Raw genomic sequence first — 21,782 nt, 5'->3', positions numbered from 1 at the left:
TCAAAATGCCCTCTCTGGGGAGCTGGTTTGTGCAACTATGTTGGGACAGTTGTGCATGTAACTTTCTTGTATGGACAAATCCTTGGAGACCTTCCTATCATTCCAGCTGCTCAATAAGGTTTTGTATTTTAATGCTGATAGAAGTTATAACAGAATGCTGAGAAATTAAATAAAAGCAAGGTCTACACTGAATGAAAAAAAAAAAAGAGTAAAATGAAATTATCAGACGAGAATTTATTTTCCCCTCAGTTTTCAGAGGTACAAAAGATCCCTCTGTAGCTGTTCTTTTGAACTTAGATGATTTTCTAGAGAATTGTCTTTTCCTCTATATTTATCTGATTATTGTATTTCGGGAAATACTGTTAACCAAATTGTAATAGTATCAGATAGTCACATAAACTCATCAAATGCTTGACCTTTTTACCAGTATCAAGTTCAATAGCTTCATTTTAAAGTTTTCACAGATATTATTTCTAGTACAAAACTTTGAGTTTACTCTTTAAGCTTACCATATAGCAGGAATGACTGAAAGTTATCTTTGTTTCCTATCAGTTTCTATTGACTACGCATTCTTTCAAAGCAAGAAGTTCCTGGGAATATCAATGTGTTTGTAGTGACAGTCTGCATTAAAACATTTTCAAAAAGAAACTATAATTAGCAGAACTGATTTTTTTTTATTCTAATGTTGTAACTCACTCCAGAATTGCATTAAAAATCCCTCAGACATCAATGACCCAGTTATAAAATCTTAACATGTGAATATTTGGCTTGTATTAAGGGATTGGCTCTGAGAAAAATTAAACATATAAAGTACCAAGTACCAATGGTAGGCTATTTACCATATAGCTTAAGCCCTGGGAGACGGACTGTACAGTGACGTAGTCCAGAGAGAAAGTTTCCTGGCGTTTAGTGGTCTTGAGAGAGAATAGTTGGCTTTTCTAGGGAACTCTGTGTATAACTTGATTGCTCTCAAATAAAAATAAACACCCTCTCAATCAGAGAGAGCCACATAGGCATAATGTGTGGCTTAGCTTTTTACCAATAGCACAAACGGTCAAGCAGATGAAACTGATTGTGTATGTAGCTTAGAGGCTTTTGAATCGCAGTGTCTGTCCATGTGCTCTGTGACTCCATTTTTGTAAAGGAGAGGGCTATGCTGCCTTTTCCATGGTGAGTGAAGGCCGTATTTTGAGTTTCTGTATTGTTGGAAAAGATGCATTGCACGTGCTCAGGAGGTCTGACAGAAGTTTGAGCCCTGAATTTGCAGGGAGAAGGCCAAAAGCTAGAAATAAGTGGATGACTGTTGGCAAATGCTCCTGGCCAGAGTCTCAGGAATTCTTGGATGAAAATGCAGCATAGCTGTGGGTTGTGCCACCACAGAAAAAAAATGTAATTCATTTTTCCCCAGAGCTCCTCTGTTTGGTCTATGACTGGGGATTAGGGCTCATTAAGTAGTTCTGGTTGTAGGTACCATGCTACCTGTCCTTCCCCAAAAATGTAAGTAACCTGATGTACAACTGTTGCAACATCATGGACCTGGAAGTGGCCTACTGCCAAAACTACTCCCAGAAACACTGGGAAAGAGGCAGCACCACAAGGAGCCGGCTGTGCCCCAGAGTAATTATTTATCGGGCAGTTCATTGCAGGCGTCATTGATCCACAATCACTGTGAATCTTAAACGCATCTAAAGTGAATGCTGATGGTTGAAGTAGGCTGATATTACAGCATCGGTTTTTCCTTTCAAGAATACATTGTTTAAATAAAATCCTGTCTGGTAGAACTCATAAAAATGATTACTCAAACACGGATGCAGCTGGAAGCAGAAATCTGTTATGCTGGTGGAAAGGGTGCTGAAAGGAGTACTCAGAATCTGAAGAAGAGCCTGAGAATTAGCTGTGGAAAGGAATTTTCCATTTCATATTTATCAGTGTAAATAGGAGAATGCAAGGTGTAGGCGCTGTAAATAGCTGTAAGTAATAGTAAAGGAAAAATGGAACCGAGAGGCATGTTTGTTACAGAGCTAGGAAGAAGTAAAACTAAAAGAAATGTCAGAGCAAATGAAATGAGACTGTCCCAAGCAGAAGAGGAAGTGCTGGATTTGGCAAAGGACTGCGGCAGCCTCGCAGGGAATAGGGGTATCGTAGTAGCAATGGGGCTGCCTTCTGTTTTGGGACTAACGATACATAGATTCTTGCTAAAAAATGTGTCCTGAGATAACACAGAAGCAAAGGCCTGGGGAATTCACTGGAATTTTAGTCACAGGAAAGGAAATCAAAGGTATGACAAAACAGTGAAGATCAGTATGTGTATTAAACTGTTGCTATGAGTCCATTGGATATTTTCCCACTGGAAGTATTCATGGAGTCTTCTTGGTGTTACTATGTCCTGGCAGTAGCGTTAGGACAAAGAGCTTTCCTTTAACTGAAACAGAGAAAAGGGGAAGTAATTTGTGCAGCCTCTACTTCTGGAGGAAGGAACGGGTCTGGGGAGTGGTAATACAGTACTGGATAGATGAGTGTGAGAAAGCAGAAGGGTGGACATGAAGTACTAGGTATCAGTGACACCAGCTGTCAGGTAGTGCAGTTAACGAGTAAACTGCACATCTTAAGAAGCTTTTTTTTTCTGACTTAGATTTTTGAAAACTGATAGAAGAAACCTAGACAACAAAATGGAGGACCTAAAGTACTGGTGTGGACCCTGGAGACGAGGCGTTCTGATAGGAACACAGCAGAATAACCATAGTCAGAGAAACACACGGACTGAAGAATATTGACTATTCCTTAAACTTAGAATTTCTTTACTGGTGAAAGAACTAAACCAAAAGTACGAAGAGACTTCAAAAAAGTAAGTTGTGAATGTGTAATGTGACCATGGCATAATTTTGATATCAGAGCATTCAGAAAGAGTTTTTCATTTTCCAAAGTTGTTTGTTTTCTGCTGTTAAAGATGTCCTAAAGATAGTAAAGCACCTAAAAACTGTCTGCTCCAGAAACTAAATCTGAGCAAAAGGGGCTCCAGGTGTTTAGAAAATAACAGGACCAACTTAATCTGGCTATTTCTTCCGTAGACCATAATAGGATATTCAGGTACCTGCAAGTAAATACAGAGTTACTGTCTTACAGGTATTCGTTTTCAACCAAAAAAAAAATGGCTGGGCCCTATAGAAACTGCCCGATTTCCTATTTGTGAAAGACACTCCCATGAAAATCGGAAGTGTCTCCCATTATGCTGTGATTTTCCTCATTGCTTAAATCCCCTGTTTGGTTCTGTATCTTCTTCCACCAGTGCTTAACGCTTTTCTGCCTTGGTCTCTACAGCTCTGAGCAATTCCAAGCTTACGTTGTGAGCTGATTCCTTCCCACACGCTGCTGCACGCCCTCCCTTTGCCCAAGGCTTTCACACCTTACAATGCATTTCTTTTATCCTTTCCTGTTTCTTAATTTCTGCAATGCCATACAGCTTTCCAATCAACCATCTGCCAAGGACTTCCCTCCTTTTTCTTGCCACCCCCAGTTTGTTTTATAAGAGAGTTAATTGCACAGCCAATTAAGTCATGATATTAAAGACTGTATTGCTTCTTTTCTATGTGTCTAAAAACATGTGACATGTCTCAGGCACTGCATAAAGCACAAGATACAAGTAAAAACACAGGTATCCTTTAAGGTTCTTAATATTTATTTGTGGTGCTTCCAACAACTGTTGCTAATGTATGCACTCATTACACGTTCATTTGCTCGCACTAAAATTATACCTTTTTATTGTAATCTATTTGGAGTATGCACCTTCTTCCTCTGCTGGCTTGTACTTGGTATCACAACAAATACACCATTTACGTATAGCAGTGAATAAATAATAGGCAACGTGCTTGGACTGGTGGAGCTCATACCCGGTATTGCCCATGAGACTCCCTCCAGCTGCCCGTTTCCTGCACTCTTAAGCGGGCAAGGTGGAGAAAACGCCTTCTTCCTCAAGAAGGCGCCTACCTTGCCTCTCTCATTATCATAAAGCCTGCCTAAAATCTCCCAGGGACACAGTAATTAAAAATCACACTACTTACGAAGTGAAAACTGGTGCCACGGGTTTGCTCTTAGTGCTGCCTAAGAGAGGCGCTTTTCTTTCCGATTTTCCTGTGCGGAACTTCCCTCTTTTGGAAGGATGACTGAAAGTCAATGCCTCTGCTTTATTAAAAATAAAAAGGAGGGCCGGGGCGACGGCGGTAGGGCCTGGGCGGCGGCGGCAGAGCCGGGGCGGCGGCGGCAGGGCCGGGGCGGCGGCGGCAGGGCCGGGGCGGCGGCGGCAGGGCCGGGGCGGCGGCGGCAGGGCCGGGGCGGCGGCGGCAGGGCCCTGCCGCCGCTGCCGCCGCCTCCCTCCTCCGACAGGCGGGGCGGGGCGGTGTCATGTGGGCCGCCACACCGGGAAGCGCCTTGCCGAGCGGGGAAGGAGGATGGCGAGCTGGGGCCGGGCGCTGCTGTCGCCCGCCGCGCTGCTCGTCGTGGCGCAGCTCGTCTGGGCGCCCGACCCGGTGAGCCTGGCGACGTGAGGGGAAGGGGACGGCGCGGATCGGATCGCCCCCAGCCCTCTCTGGGGGAGGTGGCGGGGTGGGATGCGGCCGGCCCCGCCCGAGGGGCCGGGGGGTGTGAGGGGAGCTGGCCGCTGCCGCTCTTCCCCACGCAGGAGGGCAAGCGTGCCTTTAAATTGACGCGTGTGAATTTAAGGTAGCGTCTCGCTGCCCTCACGGACTTCGTGACTTTTAAATGGCTCCTCTGGCAACCGGCGCGGCCGTGGCTGCGGTTACAAGGCTTGGTGTTTATCTTGTGTGTTCTACAGTTCTTGCTCATTCCTGCGTTCAGTTTCATACAGATCTATAACATAAATACCGTAATGTTACACCAAAGCAATTATTCTCAAAAGCTTGCTAAAAGTACATATGCTTTTGAATCTGCTTAGTGTGTTTGCTGTAGCTTCACCCGAGGGGAGAGGTGTAGAGCAGGTGGGCTTGGCGTGTCTTTGTTTGTTTCTTTGTTTTAACTGAATAGGTGAAATATTTAACTTTTGCTGGAATTGTGAAGTCGGGGCGGCGGGGGAGGTTATTTGGAACAGGCTGCCTTTCATCTCCTGGGCATGTAAACAGCTGTTCTTGCTTCCTGATGCATTTTTTGTTCATGCAGCAGCAAAGCAGCCTTTCATCTCTTCAGTTTCTGGATCTCCTCATCCTCTGTGCAGAGGACAGGTTTTTAAATATCTCTGGATTTCAAAATATTCTTTTGCAATACATTTTTCAATATTTTAGGAACATACTACTTCCTATATTATTTTGTGTTTGCTTTAAGACTTTTCCTAGCAAATTATATTGATTTCAGGAAAATGAGTATATGTTTTGGGAGAGGGGAGAACTGCAGGAAAGGCTTTGGAGGACTGCGGACATCTGGATGACCCGTGTTCCCTTAGCGTCCTGACTACACAGAATTAGGCCCTTTTCTCTTCTGTGCACTCAATCCCATTCTTGCCCCCAAGAGCAGCTTCCCAATACTGTAAGCCAACTCCAGCTTAAAACAGCTTCAGAATTTTAGCCAAAAGCTTCCTGGGGTGTGGAGTGGGGGAGAAAGTGCCAGTTACCAGCAAAGTCTATCATTAGAGCTTGATTTTGCATTTGGTTGCACTTGGTACATCTTCGCACTTGCACAATATCCACTGGGTGTCCAGGTTGCAGGTTGTGCTGCTCTGCAGGCAGATACCAGGGTTGGATATTTTATTTTCGGTTGAGATGCTGGGGTGCATCGTTTGCCGAAGAATGAATGACGATTGTTGTCTTCCTACGTACAGCTGCTTGGGTTCTTTTCTTTTCGTTAACAAAGAACGTGGAAGCTAAATGCCATGAATTACATTTCAGTGGTGCAGAGTGTCAGTGCCTTTAGCTTTCAGTTAGGCCCCCTCAACCATACTGAACTTTTGTCCAAGCTGCAATTCAAATTGGCTTGGTCCCCATTTCTTCAGCACTGCAAAAGTACCCTTAACTTCTATGGTCAGGAAGGTGAACAGCGTTGGGACTGCTGCAGCACGACGGAGTGCTGCATTGGCATCATGCTGTAGGGAAGAGGAGCAGAGAGAAAAGTGTGCTAGACCACAGAGTTCATAGACCAAAAGATGCTGAATATAACAGATTACTTTGTCTGAAAGAGATTGAATGCCATGTCCTTAAACTATGGAATTGTATTTCATAGCTCAAAAAGGTCATTTTATATTTATTTTTAAATATGAAGATGAGAAACACTGAATATTAAGGAAGGATGCCAGAGGTGGTCCACCTCAAAAATATTTTTGAGGGTAATAAAGAAAGTGCTGGCATTCTTTAGCCTAGACAAGCTACATTCAGCCTATTGCATATTAATGAAATCAGGTTTGGTTTTAAAATGTTTACTCAGCAGTCATTAACTCGGCATGAATTTTCTCTACTGCAGTGAAAAATAACTGTATTACTTGATATTTTTTTCCAGGTAGCAATTCATCTTGACAGTTTGCTAGCTGTTTGGTTCCTGTTCTACTCTACTTTTTTTTCATACGATCGGTCATAATATAAATACTTCCATTTTTTCTTATTATTTCCATCTTTCCCCATACCATGTTCTCTTTCTCCTCCACTGTGTTCTCTTTCTTTTAGTATTTTGATCCTATGCTGCCACGCATCCATTTTTGTATCATTAAGTACATGCAAGTTCGAAAGTCAGCAGTACATCAGATAATCAAAATATGCAACCTACTAGTAACAGGCGATTTAAAAAAAAAAAAAGAAGAGCGCATTTAATCACTGTTCAAGAATAGCTGTATTCCTCCTAGGGGGTTCAATGCATGTTTGAAAAGCCAGTTTATAGTGATGACCTCCTGTTTGGAGCCAGCTTCTGCTGGCTCTTTCTAGGAGACCACCTCTGGCTTGTCACATTGGAAACTCAAGGCAATCGTTTCGTGCTGGAAGGCTGCTCCTGCGTCTGTCGGACATTATTTATTGCTCCTGTTCAGTGTCAAGCCTCTGCAGAAGGGAGGATCTCGCTGATCACAGCAGTAACTTCATAGCTGCTTATTTCAGTGCGGTGATAGAAAGTGCTTGGTGGTTTCTCTGTTGCTGTAAGAAAATTTTAGGTGTCTTTTTTTCTTTTTACCTTGTCAGAAGAGTTTGCCGTTAATCTTTAGCTGATTGCAAAAGGTAACAATTTTTTTGTTCCTTGTTAGAACTTTGTGTAAAAAAAAAAAACCCAAAACATTTCTAGTTTTCTGGTTGTCTTGACATCTTTTTAAATTACTGCTTATGTGCTAGCATATAATAGTTTACCTAAAGAAATTGTTAATAATCTTGGCTTTCTTCAGATATCTCAATCAATGCTAGCAGTTATACAGGGTTTTTTGGGGATTTTTGGTTTCTTTAGCTTGCTTTATACGTAGACAGGTGAGAAGTCTAAAATTGCTGACATGTAAGGAGGGAGCATTTTCTCTGTATCTCTCCCTTAACTCTTCCTTTAACTGTCGCTTTCCCCACCTCTTTTGTGGCTTAGGTTGCAAAGGGCTGGGAAGATAAAAATAGCTTCAAATACAAGATTAAAATCTCAGGAGAGAGTATCAGGAGTGACATAACATTTAGCACCCGGAACATCATTTAAAATCCTCTGAAATCAGTTTGCATGGTCACCACTGTTTCCTCTGTGTACGCATGGGCTGTACTGACAGATCAACTGAACTTTCATCCATTTTGGGTAATTTTTTGTTAGAGGCTTTATCTGTCAAGGAGCGTATTTTGACAGCGGATATTTCCCAAAGGTCCAAATCTGTGCATCCATTGCAGTAGGATGTATATGTAATGTCACTTTTTCTGATTGATTTTAGTACTGCAGGATGGAAAATTTCACAAGACAATTGCATTCATACTGTTAAGTATTTACTTGGCTTTGCACGAAGCCTCTGACTTTTGTTGCCTAATTAGTCATCTGATATCCTCCCCTACCCTCCCTGTTTTGAAACATCCTCATTTTGAAAATTAAATGGCCTCTTGTGTTTGACCTTTTGTTCCAGCTATGCAAAGGTTGTAACTGCACCGCAGTGAAATCTAGGAAACACATAGCTGCTGGTCCTATACCTTCGTCTCCTGTGTAGGAAAACCAAAATTCATCTCATGCTTTCTCCCAGCTACTGGAAACAATATAAAAAGAAAACACGTGATAACACACAGAAACCAATCCCACTTTAAAATTCCTGTTTCCAGTCGTAACAAATTATGCCAGTGTTTAAAGTCCGTGGCATTGTGTAAGACATTGTGTTTTCAGATTAATGCATTAAAAACAGATAATATGATTAGCCCAAAGAGAACGTGGACATTAGTTAGCTTGTTTGTCGCAGATACGTAGCTGCTAGAGATCTTGTCTCAGTTTTTACTGCAGCCAGAATGCATTATAAAGACACACTAGTAAAGTACAGCCAAATAAATACTGGAAATCGAGGGTGGGAAGCGGGGGGAAGTGGTGGAAGGATCCCTACATATTTTTGTTTCTCTTCTGTCTCCCAAACTCTTGTGCTTTGGGAGCCTTTTTATGGACTCCCAAATAGCATGTGTACCTTTCCTTGTTCCTAGTGGGACATACTGGCCTGTTAGAAGCTTACTGATTGCTCAGGTAACTCGGGGACCAAATCTGGTCTGCTCTCAGCTCGAAGCACAAGTGCAGCTAGTAGGCATTTGCTTGTATTTCACTGGGTAAAACATGCAATTATAATTGTGGCATGTATATGCATATGTTTATGTATGTATATGCATGCTTTATGTAATTGATGGGAAAACGCCCTTGTATTCACTTTGAGTATGCCTAAATATAGTTCTCAAACTTTCATTTGTAACTAGCCGTGCTTACAGGAATGAAGGTGACTAGTTTTTAGTTATATTCCTGAAATGCGCCTCTCATAATATTTAGCAGTGGTTCAGAAGCACTTCTCCACACTAAATAAAAGGTCATGCCGTATAGCTCATTCCTCCGGCTGAGTAATTTGCCCAAAGTTCAGTGTGCTTTCTCTGCCCCAGCTACATGATGAAGCTTAACACTAAGCATAATTATGAATGATGCTATAAAATGAGATTATGAATTGAACGAACAGAACAAATTGGTCCATTCTGAGATTTAAGGTTTCTGAACTTGTCTAAAGAATATACTTTTGAAGTGCTCTTCATTGAATCACACTGAGTAAAAATGGGTTAGTATATTTATCATAAACTTGTGCTTGCCTTGACTACATTAAGCAAGTTTTCTGAAGGTCAGACAGCCTGGGGAAGTTGCTGTTTGCCCCCTACCTCTTGTATTCTCCTCTGCAACCTTCCCAAAGTCCCAAGACTTTCTCTCCCTTTATTATCAAATCATCATGAATTGAATTAGCTGACTAGTCCTAAAGGTTTAATTCAAAACTAGGTCTGCTAGAATAATAAAGTGTTTTAACAAAGAAGCTAAATAGTAATGTTTCACTGTCTCTACAGTATGGAGAAGAGTGCAGGAGTAAAACCTACCCTCCTTCAGGACCAACGTAAGTAATCTGATTCAACTTGTCTAACAAATTACAGAAAAGTAGTGATTTGCAAGTCTGAACAGGTTTATTTTGTAACTTTTACCTGTTGCAGATCTAGAAAATGCCAGTTACAGGTGGGAAGCACCTATTTTGTCAAAAGTTTTTTCAAAGCCTTCTTTAAATTTGAATTCTGGTACTTATGTTTCAGGTTCAAAGGGAATGTACCCACATATGTCATAAATCTTGATTTACCTCCCAGCAAAAGATGGGATAACTTGATGCACGACAAAAAGACAGAGGTATGAAATGTAGAGTTTGCTTTGAAGCTTAGCAGGTATAAAACTAGCACATGGCCTTTTATTTTGAAAAAAGGTTTGGAAAGGAATACCTGTGTTAAAATTCTCTGAAAGGGATAATATTTCTGGTTGACTTTTTAAATATGATTCTAGACTAAAATACTTGCTTGAGTAAAACTTTTTTCTGTTCAACGCTTGAGCTAACAGCATCAAGTATAGGAGCACTGATGTTTGGGATGTAGAGGAATCAAAAACGGTGCGGCATAAAGGTGGCTTTCATTTATCAAAGCTCTTTAGTCATGAAGTAATACAGAATGAAGGGGGAGGAGTACACCAAAGGGACAGCCTCAGTAAACTGAAGTGAAACTGAGGCAGCATCCCTTCTTCTCTACACATCCCTGCTTCTCTCAATACGCTGCATGAGGTGATGAAATGGCAAGGGGCAAATGAAGAACTTCCTGCCCTTTTCAGGGATGCTGGTTGCAGCACAGGTGTTTACACAGCAGAAATAATTTTAAAAATACTCAAGCCTATTTCAAACTACTTATAACAGCTGTTCTTCTGAAGGTTGCTGAAAATTCAATTCAGTAATGCTTAATTTCTCAAAAAAGGCCAGGGTTTTTTGCTATATCCCCGCTGACTTTGACCTTTCAACTCTGAAAGCCAAACAAATTCTACTTACACCGCAGTATTTATTTTAAGTTTCATTTAAGCCAATGGGCGTTGGAAGCTTCAGGTTGCACCTTAAATTCTGAAAAGTTTTATCTCTCATGTACTTTGGAGTTAGATCACGTAGAACTCTATTTGTGGCCATTCACATGTCACAAATGGAAAGCACATACTTTTACAAGAAATTCATTGAGTCTTTTTGGCTTCAAAAACATCAGTGCTTAAGCAAAAAGCTTTTAATTAACATTTTTAAAGACAGAAGAGTGCAGAGTATTAAAATGTGATCAAAGGAACAGAAAACGAGGGTGGCTTTTTCCTGTAATTCGTTTTCTCTGGTAGAGGGACATGTCAGAGCTAATCTAGAAAGTTTTTTGAATAAAGCTTGAAGAGTGTCTCTTTAATGGGGAGTTGGGCGTGTTTTTCTCACCAAGAACACCACATTTAGCACTTTCTTTAAATACGTATTTTTTCAATAAGATCTTTTTTTGAAAAGTATGTGAAGGAGTTCTGTTAGTATTTTAGCAATTCTTATGCTCAAGGTCTTCTATTCAATAAAAGCCCTTGTTCTTTTTAGCTGAAGACTGTGGTCCAGAATATTAAAGATATAGCAAATACCTTCTTCCCCAGCGGCAAAGTTGTTGACATAGTGGATAAGAAAATAGTAAGTATTTTCAGCTTAATTATTTTATTACTGTACGATCTGACTTTAGAATGCTACTAAATGTGGCAATTAAGAACTTTACAAGTGATAATTCTTCCACTTCCAGAACAAAAATGCTGTTTTGAAGAGTTAGTCTGAAATTTTGCCTTCTTGCCTACTCTGAGTTACTCTGAAACCATCAAACCTAAACAGCATCTGTCTCTTCCTCCTCTAATTTTTTCTAAGATCTTTTCAAGTTTGGATTAGTCATGCCAGACATACATGCTGCTGACACTGTAGCAAAACACTTCACTGAAATTCTCTTTGCCATGTTCAACTCCTTTTAAACAGCAGAATAAAATCAGGTTTTGAAAGCTGTAATAAATGTCTGATTACAGGGGCAACTTTGGCCAGGCCTCATCTTAAAAAATAATTTGGTTCTGATTAAAATAGGCATTGAATCAGAGGAAAACAATGTAGTGCTAGAGACAGCATAAGGTCAAATCTGTCCCCCATCTTTATTTACAGCAGCCTGTAAACAGGTCATGCTGGCCACAGTTCATTTGTATCCCTGTATGCCTGAGTGGAGTTGGCATGAAGGTAGCATGTACAGATAGTCATATCAATGTGTGAAAATTAGGGATTCCCTTAAATACTGACGTCAAGCTCAGTTCCAGTTGAGCTCTTAACATATAAGAGTCCTACTTCACTCTGTTCTGTCTATTGCTGCTAACAATAATTAAGATACTGTGCTAATCTCCGTTGTCACATGTCAGTATTTTGATAAGTAATAGTTTTTACTTTCTCTAAGTATGTACTTGTCTTCCAAGTGCTCTACAAACATCCTCAAGTTCTACAGGCTGCAGAAGAATTAAATACTCAATTGTGAGAAGGATGTACTTCTTGGGGAGAAGTTTGTTTTAACTAACAAAATAGCATTAGTTTTCACAAACAACATATAAAACTTTTCCTTTCAGGTTCATCTGACCGCCACGCTTCCTTATCCTTTCAATGAAGAACTCCAAGGGATTGCAAATTCATCTGGGATTCCTTTGGGTAATAGCTTCCAACACTTTATTAATGTAGTGGAAAACTAGGAATCCAGACTTGTTTAAAACTAGTATGTGTACCAATCTGCAGTATAGTTGTAGTCATCTGTGAATTTAACAAATAAATCATTAATTAAGTAGATACAGCAATAAATTGCATCTCACACTAAATGAAAACAGTATTTTAGAGGAGAATGGCAATAAATCACATAAGCCTTTCATCAGGCTGGGACTTCTCGGTAGAGCTGTAGCTTCTCGCTCCTGAGTTTTGGGAACTGGAGTGAGTCTCAGCTCCCGTGCGCCAAAATTTGGGGCCATCTTTGATTCTCATTGGCTTCCCATTCAGCTGTTTGTCTGCTGTTGACATACCAAGAAGGCAAGGCTCAGTTTCATGCTGTGCTTGCTTTCCCTTGTGATCCTTGCCACACCCTCCTGCTCTCCTTCCGCACCTCCTGCAAAAGAATGCAATTCCAGGTGAGAAATAGACACTGAATTCTTCCAGAATTGAGACAGAGAAGGTCCATAGACCTGCTTCCACTGCTTCCCTCATACAGGAGCAGTACACCTGGTGCTAGTCAGCAGCTCTTATATGTGAATAGTGGTACACATAGCAGCTTTATTCTTTAAAGTGAATTTTATCGCTTGTTTTGAGGTTTCCAGAGGAGGAAGTAGCAATGACTGTCAGCTTTCTGTATGGTAAGGCAGAAGGCCAAGGGATTCTGATCCTTCTGTTTGCCTTTCAGAACGCTCTTGATTTTGCTGAAGCGGTCATTTCAAAGGTCAAATGAGATTTAAACAGAAATTCTTAAGAGAAATAATATAGAATGCTGAACTTTGCAGTATGCTTTCTTCTAACCATTTTTTTCTGTTCGTGTCAAAAGTTTCAAACTATTGAACTTTGTTTCTTTTTGTTCCAGGGGAAATTGTTATTTTTAACATCTTTTATGAAATTTTTACTGTATGTACATCAATAGTGGCGGAAGATAAAACAGGTAATGCAACCCAGAATAGTGTCAAGTTTTCTCTTATATAGGAGAGGGTCCACCTTAATTATACAAACATAGTCCTTCTAAACTGCAGGCAAGAAGGTCTAGTACAAGAGACTAGATGACGATAATAAAAAGATATTCCTTGAGAAGAGAATAAGAAATCAGTGGTGTCTTAGGTTAAAAAAAAGGAAAAAGTACTTTCAAAGATGCTTTGGTTTTGGTTTTGTTGGGGTTTTTTTGTGGGTTTTTTGGTTTTTTTAATAGGTGACATTTATTTTCCTAGGGGAAAGAAACACGAGCCAGACACCTGATACTTTCTCAGTGCCATGACGGATTCTAGCGCAATCCATTTTGCATCTAGTTTCTAGCTATCACATATGTATGGTGCTAGAGAAAATGGATAGTCTGTTTTAAGAAAAGAGACTCACTCATTCTCGTACTGAGTTCTGCAGCCCTTGTCTGCACCTGTTCCAGCTTAGGAAATTTCTGAGGGATTCTCAGAGGGCTTACAAACGTCTCACTTTTAGAGGTAGCTCAAGGTATTACCATTGCATTAAGATAATGTGGAAAGCATCTGAGAGTGAGATGGACAGCAGTTTACAAGATTACTTGATTTCAATTATGGCAAAACACTTCTCTGATCCAGAAAACTCTACCGTTTTTCTGTGCTTATGAAAAGAGCAACTAGACAGTGGTATTTTCCCTGCTTACTTTCCCAGGTATTTTTCCTGCTTACTCATTTCCTGGTTTTCTAAGCTGAAATTTATGTCTCTTTCTTTAGAAAATTGTATTGATTGATTTATTTATTGTTATGTAGGGAAGCTGTACCATGCCAGAAACTTGGATTTTGGACTCTTTCTTGGGTAAGTACCTAAACTTGTGCCTTTTTTTTTTTTTTAAACCCAAAGAAAAAGCTAGCTGAACTTGAAATTTCTACATGCATTCTTTGAGTCTAAATGATGAATTGGATGTTGTTAAGACTGTGACAAGTAATTCTGCATTGTATGTTATGAAAAAAGGCTAAAATGAACAAAAGGATTGTTCTGCTGATCTTAGGTCAAACTACTCTGAGCTTGTTGGGAATGACTTTGTAAAACAGTTGTGCTCAGTGTTACTTACTGTTTTTTCAGCTTCAGTTAAAACTGTCTCGAACCAAAGAACAGTCCATGTAACCTTGTCTCTGAGGCGCGGTATATCTTGTTCTTTACGTGATGAGGCAGAAGCATCAATTTTAGTGTATGCAGTGAAATGTGGATTGGATTTGGGCTTGTTTTTATGGTGGTTTTTTTCCCAATTGTCCGCCTAGTTACTGTACTTTACTGTACTGTGCTCTACTGGGACCTCCCATCATTCATCATTTCTACTCAGAAGCCAGTGATTTGTATTCCGCTGATCTAACCTTATCATTCATTTGGATACAAACTCAGTAGTTTGTTGCCCAGCACTGGATTCTCTTTCAGTTCTCATTTCATACCTCGCGATCATGTAGTTCAGTGTTTGCTTTTATTATATTTTGTAACATCATTCATCCAGATGACTCTCAATGCCCAGATGGAATTTAAATGTCCATCTTCATTAAAATTCTTACCTACCTATCAAAAACTCAAATGTTGTCAACTGTGACTCCTCCTGTCCCTTGGTTTGGCTTGTGTTGAACTTCTCTCACTTGCCAGAAATACTGGGAACATGGTCCCTGAAAATTAAGGCAACTTTCAAAGCTGTTCCCAGAACCCGGATTGTTTCCAGAGAATTTAATGGTCTGCTAAGTGTTCTTTAGTACCCTCTTGCCTACAAACTGTTCTTACCTTACAAACTAGAATTGGAACTTCCCTTCGTGTAAAGCCAGTAGTATGTGGTTTGTTTTCTCCCTTTGAAAAGTAAGAATTTGAGGGAACCGGCTCGTTCTGCTGCAGAACAAGCTACACATGCTTTCAGAATACAGTAGGTTTGGTGTCACAGGCAGTACCTGTAGCAGCCTCCCTTTGCCAGCAGGAATAGAACAAAGTTACGTGTGTTCCAAACAAACCAGCCATAATGGCGGTGCTGTTAAATGCTGAGTAGCGTATATGCTCTTGGTTCGAACAAAACTTGGTTCTTTTCACTGACTGCCTATGCGTTTAGACTTCCTAGTTGTCCCTTGCTGGTGCTGCTCAGGTAACTACTGAGCAGTGGTGTTGGCTGACATGAGTAAGATCAGAGGACAGGCATCACACACAGGAACTCTGCGTGCTGTGAAGGGAAGTTTTAAAAGCTACCGAGGGAGGGAAGTTTCAAATGCTGTACTGTCTTCTGCAGGTGGGATGTTAAAAATAATTCCTGGACTTTAACTCGGGAGCTGAAGCCTATAGTGGTAAACTTGGACTTCCAGAGAAACAACAAAACAGTATTCAGGTCTACAAATTTTGCAGGATACATAGGCATGGTGTCTGGAGTCAAACCAGTAAGTATGGGGAGGGGGGCTTGTCAATTTGTTAATAATGCTTCAGATTTTCCTTTAGGATTTTTTTTTTTTTTTAATTTTCCTGCTTTCATCCTCTGCCTTGGGATGTTTTTTAATAAATGATCTCTTAATTGTTCTGGTACACAGTATAGCTATTTGAAAAAAGGTAAAATAAAACAATGCTGCACTCCTTCTTGTAAAAGGAGATTGCCTAAATTAAATATTTATGTTTGGACAATTCTTAAAAACAATGTTGAATTCTGAATACGAACAGGAGTGAATATAAAGTGCTCAAATGGTTGGAGTTTTTTGCTAACAAATAAATATTGCTGTGATCCCAGAGGTGAAACGGCATACTTGTGCTATTTTAATTCTTTCTCCAATCCTTCTTGGAAAAGGAGTCCTACATTGCAAGTGTTTTTTTTTTTTTTTTTTAACAGGCACCCGAAATCTGTGTTTTATCTACATCTTAAAAACCAGCAGCACAGAACTATACCAGAGTCTCCAGCTTACCACAACTCTTCCTTTTCTACATGCTCTGCCTTTATGCTCTATTATAGGTGGCCCTTTTCATAGCAGAGTGTTTCTGGCATAAATCCCTGCATTGTATGCATTTATTTTTGTCTTCTGGTCAAATAAATTGGGAAGAGTCCATTCTAAAAATGATCCGGGGTGGCTGAACTTCACTTTCCTCTGAAAGAAACGCTAGTTGGAGAAGACTGGGATTTGAGTTTGAATTGCATGTTGCAAGTAGCACGGATTGAATTGTGTACAGCTGCATGCCCATGTGAACAGCAATAACATATCAGGGTGTACTTAAAAATCTGCCTTCAAACTAGAATAGTATTCAGAGGTCTGAGAAGAAGGTCACGTACAGCAGGGAAAGGAAAACTGGTAATTCAGTGATGCAACAAGGACCAAGAGAAAAATGGCCACAGGCTTGACTTGCTTAGCATAAAAGCATGGTTTGCTGGATTGCTATGCCACGTCAGAAAACTATGAATTATCTATCCACTCAAGCAGTGATAAATCAGTTTTTTCTCTGCATGGAGAGCCCATTACTCAAAGGGGAAGAGTCTAACAAACAAGAAGCTCAATTGGCATGTAAATTGTAATGCTGCCTCTTGTTTATTACTGGTATTAATGGGCTAGCAGTGGATGAAGGTTGACTTGTTTAATGCTTTTCAGGACTTGTTCACTCTGACAATGAATGAGCGTTTCAGTCTTGATGGTGGTTATGTTGGTGAGTAATGTTGATTTCTTTCATTATTTCTGTACAAGTTTTCCAGACCTTGGGCATACCAGCTACCTTAATAAACAGGCATACAAATGGTGAAAAGATTCCAGATGAGTAAGATAAAACACAGTTCATTTTAAAGGCTGTGAAAGTTAGAACAGCATGAGTAGACCTTCTGAAAACAAATTATTGTAACCAGTGGTATTTTGCAGGAATCTTCGAATGGTTTCTTGGTAGAAGAGATGGTATGTGGATGGGCTTTCTTACAAGAACAGTATTAGAGAATGCTACAAGGTACTCCGCCCCACCCCCTCTCCCCCAAATATTCTACTGCTTTAATCTGCTTTGCTTTCAACTGGCATGAATACTGTAGATGTATGCTATATCTAATGATACAGATATCTTCCTAGAAGCCTTAACATTAAATAGTTCTGGGTTTGCTGGTACTCTGGTGGCGGGGGAGGCATCACACATGATCCCTTAAAACTCCTCAAATTGTTTTCTCAGATATTTTTTTTTTCTAATGAACGTAGTGGTATCTGAATGCGTAACAGCATTCTGAATCAAAACACATCCAACAGGTAGTGGTGTATTATAGGAAGTAAACAGAAACAAAGCGCTCATGCGGTAAATGAAGTAGATGGAATATGACACAGCATGTCATCATTTTGTTCCTCTTCTAAATGTAGAAAAAGGGCAAAGAGCATCTCTCAACAACCATACTTTAAGTACAAAGTGAGTGAAGGAGCTTTGCTTAAATGTGTTCCTTCATTGTGATACAATCTCCTCATATGTGCATGAAAGGGGAAGAAAGGTGTAACTACCGAAACTTTTCCTGGGTCTGCGAAACTCTTTCTTCAGTACTTGAACCATTTATAGCGTTTAATAGTCCAACACTACTTTGTTATCTGCAGTTACCAGGATGCAAAAGACAAACTGGCAAAAACAAGACTGCTGGCTCCAGCTTACTTTATACTGGGTGGAAAAAATTCTGGAGAAGGGTGTGTGATAACTCGTTCCAGGACAGCTGCTCTGGATATCTGGGAGTGAGTATGCTTGACCTGACACTTGACTCAGCCTTCCAGAAGAGGACAGGTTCCACCAACAATTGTGTCCTATGTTTCTTGTGACTTCTGTTGTGCAAGAACTCACTTCTTTAGCATCATCGAAAAATACCACAGCAAGCCTAAAAAAAATCTGGCGGTGTATAGTATGTACTATTTATGTACTTGCTATATACTTAGAGAAGCAAAACACAAACATATACCTCTTTTCCAGCCTTGATATCAAGAAAGGCACGTGGTACGTGTTAGAAACAAACTACGATCGCTGGAAGCCTCCACTAATCTTGGATAATCGTAGAACACCTGCAATGAAATGCCTGAACCAGACAATGCAAGAGGTAAACATCCTCTGAATACCTCATCTTGCTGGTTTGAAACTCCCAAGTTACAGTGCTGGTCTGACACAGCCAGGAGCATTAAGGGTGTTTGCAAGCACAGCTGTAACGACAGAAGTGGCTAGCGGTTTTGTGACGATTTGTCTGTGCTTTTGGGTAAGAAAGTACCAGGTGGTTCTTTACACGAATGTTTCTTAGTTTTAGGCTTTCTCTTCATCTAGGTGGGTTTCCTGCAAGCGTTTTCTGCAGCTGCGTATGCAGGGGGATAAACCTGGAGATACTTTGAGAGAAAGTTTCATTGTTTCCTGAGCTGTTTTATCATCAGTGAAATTCAAACACACACTTCAGGCAGCAAACACTGACACTCAAGTGTCCCATGCTGTACTGAGATCTGGTCTGCTCAAGTTTTTGCAACCCGTGTTCTTCTGATCTCAAGATGTACTCTTAAAGCGTTATCTTATTATCTAATTGAGCAGTAAAAAGTTACAGTTCTCAGCATTTACACTAACAGGTTAATGTCCATTAACATCAATGTATTATTTTCTTTCAGAACATCTCCTTACCAGCAATTTATGACGTTCTCTCCACAAAGCCTGTCCTCAATAAGGTAATGCTTCTATTTTTGCAGAAAGTTTAGAGTGGGGGGGTGGACCACTAACTACTGTACGTCTAAGGAGGAGGTCACAGTGGTACATTCAGGGGTTTTTTAGGTGAAAACATGCACCTAAAAACAAATTCCACATTACTTTGTAAAAGCAAAATGTAATTGCTGGAATAGCTGTTTTCCAAAGGCCCTGCAGCTTTAAAGCTCCGAGTAGCCTGAGCACTTTCCTCAAAGCTGGCTCTGGTTTGAGGCAGCATTCGCACTACAGACATCTTAAGGACCCTTCTAACCTGAGTTAACCTGTGATACACGCCCTTATAAGTAGCATGAAACAAGTTAATATACCTCATGGTTTACACATACTACAGTGACATTCTTCTTGCAGCAGAAGATGCTTTACTCTGAACTTGAGGTTTTGGTGTTTAAAAAAATCCAGGAAATCTAAAGGGGTGAGAAGAGTTTTCGGATGAGAAGTTTAGGTACTATATTCAGTAGAGGCAGCATTCTTTGCTGAGGACACAAGCTATTCATACTTGCATGTTGTTGACTAAATAAGATAAATGCTCATTTTAGTTGAACTGTTCAGCTAGTATCAGAGACAGTTTTTCACTGTAACGAGGCTTGCTTTTTTTTTTTTTCTTCTTCTTCCTCCCACCTGCCTGTTAGCTGACTGTGTGCACAACGCTGATGGAGGTGTATAATGGTCATACAGAGACTTACCTGCGGGAATGCCCAGATCCCTGTAGTCCTTGGTAGTCCTGTACTTTTCCTATGTTGGAAGCTGCTTGTCTGAATTGGAGGTCCTCCAAGAAAAAATACTGCTGGAAGAAGATTCCTCAGCCTAACTCCTTTCTTCAGAAATCTAATGGCTATATAGAAATGTCAATGAGCTTCTAACAATGGAGGACCCTATTGCACATTGGACTTTCTTGCTTTCTGATCAGCAGTTCTGCTGACGAGAAATTTATACTAACGTATGTCTGGTTTGATTTCAGCCCTTTCTACCAAATGAATTCAGCAGTTAGCTCTAGATCTCTTCAGTCTTGACAGTATTCTTGGTTTGGTTGGTTGTTGGTTTCTGGGTTTGTTATTTTTTGTTGTTTGGTTGGGGTTTTTTTTAGATTAAAATACTTCTAAAGCACACATGAGTTAAAATGGCACCTACCAAGCATGAAAAAGAATTGGGTATTAGAAGGCCACTTGGGACAGTACAGTTCTGTTATTCTTTCCTAAGCACTTAAGATGAATTGCTAGTGTTCTGGTCCAATATGAGGATATATCTAAGATGCCCTGTTGTAAAATAACCTACCAAATGTCATATCTAGTCACAGAAACAAGGTCTTGGGGAAATACCAAAAATGAGATCTGAGCCAAAAAATGTCTTTTCACTGATTTATAGACCTTTTGCTGGAGCTCTTTCTTGGCCTATTAACAATTTTTTTTTAATACAGATTTTTCTGTTGTCTCAAAAAAAATAAACACTAATACAATAAATATTCTTAAGAACTACTTTCTTTGACCAAAGTACACATGCACTGATTTCATAACTCAGTGGAAGTCCCCATGCATGTGACATATCACATGGCAGAAAAGGCATTCACTTCCAAATAGACTGATTTTAACAGTGTCTGAAAAACAGCTTGCTTTCTTAAACTGACAGTTAAAGCTCTTACCGTAATGGGAAGTAGCCAACTACTAATAGTGGTTGGGTTGTTTGGGGGGATTTTGGTTTTTGGAAAGTGGGGGAGGGAAGCCACGTCAGACTACACCATTGGCCAGAATTCAAATTAAGAAAGTAAAGGTCCTTTAGAAAGAGAGGGAAGTACAGGCACCCTAATATCCTAGGAAGCAGATAATGTAGAAGGCAGTAGTTTTATCTGTGTCACTGGCTGCATTGCTGGGACTAGCTTCTAGTGCCAACTCTTGTGTTTTATAACACGCACAGAGAAGACACTGGAGAGTAAGCTTAGGGGCTGATATATATGGTGGTTCCCTTGTAATCTTTTCTTAAGAATCTTTTCCACCCTAGGAAAGAGGTGCTACTCATATTCCCATTGAGCCATGAATTTAAAGTTGCCACTGGTGTAAGGAAAGCGTTTGCTGCTTCTTCGGTGTCTGCAGAGACAGTATTGCATAAGGCGTTCTAACTAAAACCTGCAAGTTCGTGACATCCAGTCACAATGGGATGCCTGGTAGCCAGGACATGCAGAGCAGTATTAGTGTAGTGCAGAAGTTCAGAACGGAGGATATGACACTTTTCTGTTCCAAACAGTAAAGGCTACTATAAGATTTTTTTTTTTTTTTTTAGTAATGGCAAATTTAACACTAAGAAGCCTACAGAAGGGGAAACAAGTTATTGCCCATAAATCTGAGACGCAAAGCTAACTTTCATCCAAGTATGACTGGCTAAGTTTTATTTAGTATTGCTTCCTTTTCTAAAAGAAATATTAAAAGATAACCTTTAATCATCCCTTGCTTCAGTAACTAGGTTACCAGCTTACAGCAAACTGTAACAGCTCTCCCTCCATCAACACTGGAAGAAGCAGGGACAAAAGGAATGCTATTTGCCAAACAACTTTAGCAGCTGATAAAGAAACATGGCTTCTGGTTGAATAAAATTATATTCTAGGCCTTAGAACAATGCCTGTAGTAGCACAGCAAGAAGCAGTTCAAAGAGGTGTAAAGCACTGACGCACTGAGAGCACACAGAAATCAGCATCCCACTATTTAAACTGATGTTAAAAAAAAGGGCTAGTCTAGTTCTACATCTAATTTATTTTTTAATTGAAGTATGCAAGCAGAAGCATGTTAGCATGATAGCACTACTAGAGTCCATTTTTAATCTCAATTATGACTAGAACCTGTATCAATATCAACATAGCAGCGTGATTTAGATTAGGGAAAAATGCATGTATAGTGTGAAATAA

The 21,782-nt window shown here is 40.1% G+C and overlaps 1 protein-coding gene across 3 annotated transcripts; it reads left to right on the top strand.

Moving 5' to 3' along the window:
• Positions 1-2,772: 2,772 nt before the first annotated feature.
• Positions 2,773-20,364, top strand: ASAH1 (N-acylsphingosine amidohydrolase 1). Of its 3 annotated transcripts, none has more exons than XM_075149209.1 (14): positions 2,773-2,845; positions 9,504-9,550; positions 9,741-9,831; positions 11,072-11,158; positions 12,115-12,193; positions 13,104-13,178; positions 13,993-14,038; positions 15,471-15,615; positions 16,804-16,858; positions 17,065-17,146; positions 17,767-17,898; positions 18,131-18,254; positions 18,802-18,858; positions 19,522-20,364. In XM_075149209.1, exons 3-14 carry the CDS (start codon positions 9,811-9,813, stop codon positions 19,609-19,611), a joined length of 993 nt encoding a protein of 330 aa, XP_075005310.1. In that variant the 5' UTR covers positions 2,773-2,845; positions 9,504-9,550; positions 9,741-9,810; the 3' UTR covers positions 19,612-20,364. The 3 variants fall into 3 exon arrangements, with proteins under 3 accessions (XP_075005310.1, XP_075005308.1, XP_075005307.1); XM_075149207.1 differs by lacking the exon at positions 2,773-2,845 and adding an exon at positions 4,369-4,523; XM_075149206.1 differs by lacking the exon at positions 2,773-2,845 and adding an exon at positions 8,560-8,655.
• The last annotated feature ends 1,418 nt before the right edge of the window (positions 20,365-21,782 follow it).

The sequence above is a fragment of the Calonectris borealis genome, chromosome 4 (genome assembly GCF_964195595.1).
Source record: "Calonectris borealis chromosome 4, bCalBor7.hap1.2, whole genome shotgun sequence".
Lineage (NCBI taxonomy): Eukaryota > Metazoa > Chordata > Aves > Procellariiformes > Procellariidae > Calonectris > Calonectris borealis.
This window is presented reverse-complemented; position numbering and strand designations above follow the sequence as displayed.

What these genes read in the sequence shown, in the direction of transcription:
- ASAH1 (XM_075149206.1), top strand. Translation starts at nt 8,575, where the DNA reads ATGGACTCCCAAATAGCATGTGTACCTTTCCTTGTTCCTAGTGGGACA. An exon ending in TGCACGACAAAAAGACAGAG is followed by an intron (nt 9,832 to 11,071) that starts GTATGAAATGTA and finishes TGTTCTTTTTAG; the next exon opens with CTGAAGACTGTGGTCCAGAA. An exon ending in TGAACCAGACAATGCAAGAG is followed by an intron (nt 18,255 to 18,801) that starts GTAAACATCCTC and finishes ATTTTCTTTCAG; the next exon opens with AACATCTCCTTACCAGCAAT.